The 8,093-nt window shown below is 38.2% G+C and overlaps 1 protein-coding gene across 1 annotated transcript in view; it reads left to right on the forward strand.

Annotated features, from left to right (window-relative positions):
* The window catches only part of MARCHF11 (membrane associated ring-CH-type finger 11), a 105,133-nt gene extending 97,924 nt beyond the window's left edge, over positions 1-7,209 (forward strand). Inside the window, exon 4 of the mRNA XM_057710207.1 lies at positions 6,860-7,209. Coding sequence (XP_057566190.1) covers positions 6,860-7,182 — 323 coding nt within the window. The 3' untranslated portion in view covers positions 7,183-7,209. The remainder of the gene's footprint in view (positions 1-6,859) is intronic.
* The last annotated feature ends 884 nt before the right edge of the window (positions 7,210-8,093 follow it).

Here is an 8,093-nt window from a genome sequence, read left to right on the forward strand (position 1 = left end):
ACCAATGCTAGTGATGAATCTGTGTTTGAACCCCTGAACTTTAAACTCTCATGACCAGCCTGCCATTCTCAACTTGGTTCTGGGGATAAGAAGCTAGATAGATGATAGATAGTTAGATGATAGATAGAGATAGATATAGATAGATAGATAGATAGATAGATAGATAGATATAGATAGACATAGATAGATGATGATGATAGATAGATAGATATAGATAGATAGAGCTATAGAGATATATCTTGAAGGAAAAACCACAAGTTGAGATATATATATACTTGTATATGTATTATTCAACAATAAAAATATCAACTCATCTTTTATAGATATAAGTGCATTTTATGTAGGCTATTTCTTTTCATTATTTGTTCTGATGTGCAGTATTGGAAATTTGTTCCACAAAAATCCCCATATGTAATCAGGACATTGTAGTTCCCAGAGGCCTAGATTTTAGGATATCAGCTGATGATAGCTTTCTTTTGTGAACTTAGTGATTTCTGTAATGGAATATGCATTATCTTTCAATCGTGACATCTCTCTTTAAGTTTTATATTTTTGCATCTTTTGTTTTTCTGGTTTTTGTTTTACTTTAAGCTTCATATATAGTTGAGTCCAACAAAAACCATTCAGTATACATAGAAATGACTTGTGGTTATTCCTTCAAGATTCATATTAACAAGATTCCACAATGAAAGTGTGACTTTTATTTTTTTTTCCCTTTAAGCTCTTTATTGGAATATAATTGCTTTACACTTTTGTACCAGCTTATGAGGTACACCAAAGTGAATCAGCTGTATTTATACACATATCCCCATATCCCCTCCCTCCCGCGACTCCCCCCCACCCTTCCCATCCCGGCCCTCCAAGGCATCACCCATTATCCAGTTAATCTCCCCTTGTTATACAGCCACTTCCCACTAGCTATCTATTTTACAATTGGTAGTATATACATGTCTATGCTACTCTCTCACTTCGTCCCAGCTTACCCTTTGCCCCCCGCCCCCCCCCCCAACCCCGTGTCCTCTAGTCCATTCTCTGCATCTGCATCCTTATTCTTGTCCTGTCACTGGATTCATCAGTACCATTTTTTTTTTTTTTTTTAGATTCCAAATCTATGAGTTAGCATACAGTATTTGTTTTTCTCTTTCTGGTTTACTTCACTCTGTATGACAGACTCTAGGTCTATCCACCTCATTACATATAGTTCCATTTCATTTCTTTTTATAGCTGAGTAATATTCCATTGTATACATATGCCAAAAGAGTGACTTTTAAAGTGATTACCTCTACGCTTACATCTAAGTTTCTGTAACTGTTGGGCATTTAAATGTAGGGTATCTTAGGAAAACGTGCCAGGAGGAGTAATGCACTTTATTACATTCTAGCAAAGATGATCCCAACGAAGGGTATCTTGGAACACAGTCTCACTGAGTTAACCCTCTTTGGTGCAACAACATTCTGGTCTTCTCCAAGTTCCGATGGGAATTAAGGAGTAAAAAATGGAGCCACTTTACGAGGTTGACTCTAATCTTCTCTAATCTGTTGTTCTGAAATGGAATTAAATGGAACTCGAAGTCACCATTTTGCTCCTGGTGCACACTGACTGTTCAGAATGACACAGGTTGTATTTATAGATTTTGGTTATGTGGAAACCCACTGAGAGAGAGAGAGAGAGAGAGAGAGAGAGAGAGAGAATCTTGACCAGGGAGAATGGTTAAATGTAACTGAGAAATCTTGGACATTTTCTCAATGAAGAGAACCTTTTCTGGCCAAATATCTGCTGCGAGCTGAGTTCTTTAGCTTTCCCAAGGATCTCTGTGATTGAACAGCACACAGGCCTTTAGGTTGTGTTATCAGGGTCTTGCATTCCTTGGGAAAGCTCAGAATGGGTGCAGCTTACCAGACGGAGTGTTCACTGCTTACAGTGTTGTCTTCATATAAGGTTCCTCAAGCCTTTTCTCTCCTAGGAGGCGGACGGTTGGAAGGGGCTGTTTTATTGGCACTTCTAGAAATGAAACAGTGCTGGTGACACAAAAATGGCAATGAATTGTATAACTTTGCCCAAATCATGGTCTCCAGGATTTAATTTACTCATATTTTAAATGAGGGTGATGTAATTTATATACCAGGTCTGTATTAGTCTGTTTGAGCTGCTATAACGAAATATCACAGCCTGGGTGGCTTAGATAATAAACATTTATTTCTTACAGTTCTGAAGGCTGTGGGAAGTCCAAGGTCAGGGTGCTGGCATATTCATTCTGGTGAGGGCTCCATCCCTGGTTTGTAGACATCTATCTTCTCGTTATATCCTTACGTGGCCTTTCCTCAGTGCATGCGCACGCACGCACACTCACACACAGAAAACTCACGTCTCTTCCTCTTTTTATAAAGGCATTAATCACCTACATGAATTAATATAACTCTAATTACCTCCCAAAGATCCCACCTCCAAATACCATCATGTTGAAGATGAGGGCTTCAACATATGAATTTTGGGGAGTTATGAACATTCAGTCCATAGCAATATCCCTTTCAGTTGGTCATTCTATGACTAGGAGAGATAGCCATCCATTGGATATTTAGCATGCATAAGACTGTAGCACTCAAGGTTTACATAGAGACAAGTTTTGGTCTTTGTTCTCAGAGCTGATATCTTTATAATGTTGGACCATTGGCTAAATCTCTCTAGGTCTCAATTTCCTAGCTATGAAACTATTCAATAATATATCTATTTGTAGAGTTGCAGTCAAGATTAAATGAAAATTGTGCATGTAAAGCACAATTATGAAAAATGACCACATTTATTCAAACAAAAGCTGAGACAAGCAACACAAGAAATGAAATGATTAGACTAGTGTTTTGGTAGTTAATATCAACATTTGTTTGTATCTGACCATACATTTTGCAAGTCTCTGTTAATTGTAACACACCATTTGTCTGTATTGAAGAAACACAGACAAATGGTGTGTGTGTATGTGTGCACACACATGCACGTGTATGAGCCTGTGTACCTTGAGAGTCTAACCACTATTTCTTGGGTAGTTAGCTCATTTTCTACTACCGTGTAAAAATTTCAACTAACACACCACTTCCAAATTTGGGACATATTTAACTTACATAAACACTGTGCTTTTATTTCAATGAAACCAGAAACTATTTAAACCTGCTCTGTCATTAAAGATTATTCCCTAGCAAAATTGTTCCTTTGCACACCAATGAGGGAATTCTCCAATTAAATGTTACTGGCAAGAAAATGGTAAGAAACAACCAACTCCACGCACAGGGACACCTACACACACTCTCCTGAAGTCTCAAAACTCCAAGTTCCCATGAATCACAGCTTGTCGACATCTTTGCCATTAATACTGTAGCAAGTAACATAAAATATTTAATATTAACGTTTTGTAGAAATTATCATTGCTTTTTCCATCAGAGTTACTGACTCAGGTGAAGCAAGTCCAAGCCTGTTTTCCTATGACCTGAAATGTCAAGGTGACAAATTCATTTTAAGACTTAACTTGAGGTATTCCTCAGAGAGTGAAGGCTACTGGAAGATGTGAGCCGGTCAGTTATAAAACAAGAGGGGACCAATCATCAGTAAGATAGGAGAGCAGTATGATTTGTAATAGCTGGATTTTCAGCACATGAACTAGAGTTAAATGAATCCATATCTCTCTATTTCACTGATCACAGCAGTCGAGTCTTCTCATAACCACTAGTACAAGTGGCGTTTGCCACTGCTCCAGAAAAACTACAAGAGAAAAGGGAAAGGTGTACATTACAAAGGACAACGTTGGGGGTGGGATGGAGTTCCTCATATTTCAGTAAAATTTAAGCCTCTAGAGGACAAGGAGTAATTCCAAACATACATGGGGAATAAAGCAAAGTTTAAACATCTCTCATAACTTAAATGCAATGAAGAAGCAGCACAGGAAGTTGGAAATTCAAGAGGACTATGTCTTCATGAGAACTCCAACTAGTTCTCTTTCTTTAAATTCAGTTCAAAATGTACTATAAAGACCTGTGGGATTTATTTCTGCACGTTGGGTAGATTTATGTATTTAGAAAAGGGCTACCAGGAATATATTCCCAGAAAGTGACTTTAAGCTCGAGTAAATTATCTGATTTCTGGCCTTTCAAAGGAAATTAATAAAAAAGAATAGGATCCTGTGAAATGAGTGGTTTCCCCTGGTGAAGCCGGCCCCTCATCGCTGCATTTGTCCAGAATGAACCTGTCGCAGACAGTAACGGTCTTGTGATTAGTGTGAATGAATGTTCCTCACCACATAGATTCGCTATTGATTTTTTAATTAATAATAATGTCTTGCATTTAGATAGTTACCATCTCCAAGGAAATCTGAGTGCTTTATAGTTGATGAATTCCAATTTATCGTCATACCATCCCACTGAACGTATAGATTAGGTATTCCAATTTCATTTTAAGGAAGAAAAACAGAACCAGAAAAGTGAAATTATTAGCCATGGAGATATCAGAAAGCTAATATTAGAATTACCAACTAAAATCTGGTAGTCTTGACTTATAATGCTGTTTCTCCAAAACATCCGGTCAGTTGGGTCGACTCTGATTATTCCTTAGGAAAAAGGAATCAAACAATCGAATGGCTATAACTAATAGAAGTTTACATTTCTTCTCATTATTTCAGTGGTGTACAATAATTGGGCTTAAGACATTTTTATTTATTAGACCACATGCATTTTTTAGTGGCCTATGTTAGTATCTTTGGAATGCCGTTAAGTCACATGTGTCAGAGGTCTATCTCCTGGTAAGGGATAGATGTAAAAGTTAAATTCTGATATTAGGTAGGTGTAATTTTTCAAAGACTGGGTATCTCCATCACCTACCTGGCATCATTTTAGCGCACACACACAAAAAAATAACCTCCCCAATAAAAACGTGTTCAAAACCCTGACTTATTGTACCTGTGGGAAGGTTACTATCATCCTTTCAACCACCCATTCTTCCAGCCTTAAAAATGTGTGCGACTCTGATTTTTTCCCCATCTTGCACTTTCGTTTCTGTCAGTTTTTCCTCTGACAAGTTTGTTGCTTAGTTTCTCTGTGTTCTCCTCACTGCTAACACTCTGCTCCTCACGTGTAATGGGGTAACTTCCTTATTTGTCTCCCCTATTTCTGTTTTCTATTCTTCAACCCATCTTAGGTCAATTTTCCTTATAAAATTTCCATAATTTTTGAAATTATGAATTATTAGGGTACATGAAAAGTGTAGAATAACATGTGGAACATTCATATCCCCACCACTCAGCTTAAAAAAACCACACTATTAAAGATACAATAGAAGGCCCTCTTTGAAGGCTATCTCCAGGTTCACCCCCCCCCCCCACTATCATGAATTTACTGGTTATTGTTCCCATACATGTTTTAACATTTTAACCGTATATATCTGTATCCATTAAAATGTATAGTATTTCTTCACTCCATTTATAGTTCTGAAATTTTCACTTGTTGTATGGCTTTGAGATTTCCACCAGCATGGGTCTTTGTTCCCTTCTGTTTCATTGTTGTAGTCCTTTGGACCCACACACTACAATTTATCCATTTTTTTCAGAATGGACATTGAGATTGTTTGCAATTTGTTTTCTCAAATACAAATATATAATAAACATTTTGGAGCATGCTTCCTTTTTCATAGTTATGAAAGTTTCTCTAGGACATACACCCAAGATTCTAAATGCTGGGAGGGGTAGGATCTCCTCATTTTCAAATTTTGGATAAAAGTGTTTGTGTAAACTGACACATCCTTCTTACATGCTGTATTCCATCTTAAGAAAGACTTCATTGGTCTCTTCTCCAACTTGCAATGAAATTTCAAATTCCTCTAAAAGAAAGCTCCTCCTCACTTTTCTATCTGGAAGGACCTCTCCACCAGGGAGGGACTCCTTTTTGTGATGGGTCACAGATTCAAAGGCTTTTGGACTGCACTTTGAAATATAAATGTGTGAAAAATGTAGGTGTGGGTGTGGTCTGGGATGGATGCTGGAGATGCAGCCCTGTATCAGGGCACCACATCTGACTTACCAATGGCCGGTTTGTGGTCCCCGAGGTTCCCCTATTATCTTGTTTACTTTCCTGAAAGTCTGTCTCAGAAATGTGTAATCATCAGTTCACTGCATAGCAGCAAAGAGCAAGGACTCTGGAGCCCGCCTGCTTGGGTATGCATCCTTGCTTCACTGCTGCCACCTGTCTGCCCTTGAGACAGGTGTGTCAAATGGGCTCATGCTGGTACTTACTTCATAAGGTGATGGTGAGAACTAAATGAGGTAATATATGTAAAACTCACAAGTATGCACTTGATAAATATTTGTTGAATTGCTGAGGAGAGTAAAAATGACAAAAGGTTAGATCGTACCTCCTGTGTTTCAGGCATTGTTTTAGAAGCTGGGGAGATGGCAGTGACCTTGACATCTGTCTCTTTCACAAATCAAGTTGGCAACTTGGGCCAAGCCCCTAACACATTTGCTTGGCTCACAGTGGGCACTCGGGAGATATGTGCTGAATGAGTAAATGACCCTAATGGTTCTCCTAAGCAACATAAATGCCTAAGCATGTTCTGAGCTTTAATGGAGCAAGTAATTTATACCTGTGATGACTTCACTGTCTGCATGCCAGCGGATTCTTGTTTTTGAATATTGACTCCTCCTGTGTAAAACAGGTAGTAGCTTGCCATTAGACATAATATTTGAGTAGTCAGAATACCATAATTTTTATGATGATGAGTAACAGAGAACTGACTATTTCTTTAATCTCTTACTTGTTTACAAAATAACATTCTCAACTTTTGATGATGACCAGTCTTTTTTTTTTTTTTTGACTTCGAATTTTAGGTCTCATTGTCCATGAAGGAGCTGCAGTTTATAGAGTGTTTAAACGCTGGCGAGCTGTCAACTTACACTGGGATGTATTAAATTATGACAAAGCCACAGACATCGAAGAAAGTAGCCGGGGAGAGTCTTCCACAAGCAGGACTTTATGGTTGCCACTGACGGCTCTACGAAATAGGAACTTGGTCCACCCAACACAGCTGACCTCCCCAAGGTTTCAGTGCGGCTACGTGTTATTACATCTGTTCAATCGGATGAGGCCCCATGAAGATTTGTCAGAAGATAACAGCTCGGGGGAGGTTGTGATGAGAGTGACTTCAGTGTGACAAAGCTAAGAAGGTGCAGTGTGGACCACCCTGCACATTTTGGAATGTAATTGCAATGAATGGCAAACCCATAGCACTTCTAAAAACACACATCTATGAACTTTTTAAAATTTATGCTTTTTATATGAACATTTGAATTGCAAATACATTTTTCTGAAAAAAAAAAAAAAAAAAAAAGAGTCCTCCTGTTCTTTGCTTTCTGATTTATCACATCTTTTATAAGTTGGTACTCGAAATCATTATACGTATTATTTAACTCTACTTGGTTAAAAGAATGATGAAAGTTATCCTTAAGGTCAAAACTATTTTTTCTTGCTTGTTTTAAATACATTTTTATCAAACGTTTTGCTCCAAGTGTAATTCTTCAGGCACGCTACAAACGGGGAAGCGTTTAGAATGCTGTGGGCAAATTCCAAAGCGCTCACCAAGGACGAAGCGCAGAGGGGCTTCTGTGATGCTCTGCACGGGTCCTCCTCATGCCTCCTGCTGGTTGGCAAACTTGAACATGACTTTTTGTGTGTGGGATGAATTAACCTGCCACCAGGAATGCAAGTTCTAGGAATTATGGCTTGTTTCCTAACTTCTGAAACAGTAGAGAGCACGAGTAAAAAGATAAAGACAAATGGGATAAAATAGTCTACAGGCACACTTCAAAGATATTGAGGGTTCGGTTCCAGACCCGCAATAAAGGGAGTATCGCTGTAAAGCAAGCCGCTCGAATTTTTTGGTTTCCCAGAGTGCATAAATGTTATGTTTACACTATACTGCAGTCTATTAAGCATTAATTCTAAAAAAAAAAAAAATCAATGTGCATACCTTAATTAAAAAATCTAAAAAAGGCTAGCCATCATCTGAGCCCTCAAGTTGTAATAATAACCTCAAAGATCACTGATCCCAGATCACCATAACAA

This window comes from Hippopotamus amphibius, chromosome 15 (genome assembly GCF_030028045.1).
Source record: "Hippopotamus amphibius kiboko isolate mHipAmp2 chromosome 15, mHipAmp2.hap2, whole genome shotgun sequence".
NCBI lineage: Eukaryota > Metazoa > Chordata > Mammalia > Artiodactyla > Hippopotamidae > Hippopotamus > Hippopotamus amphibius.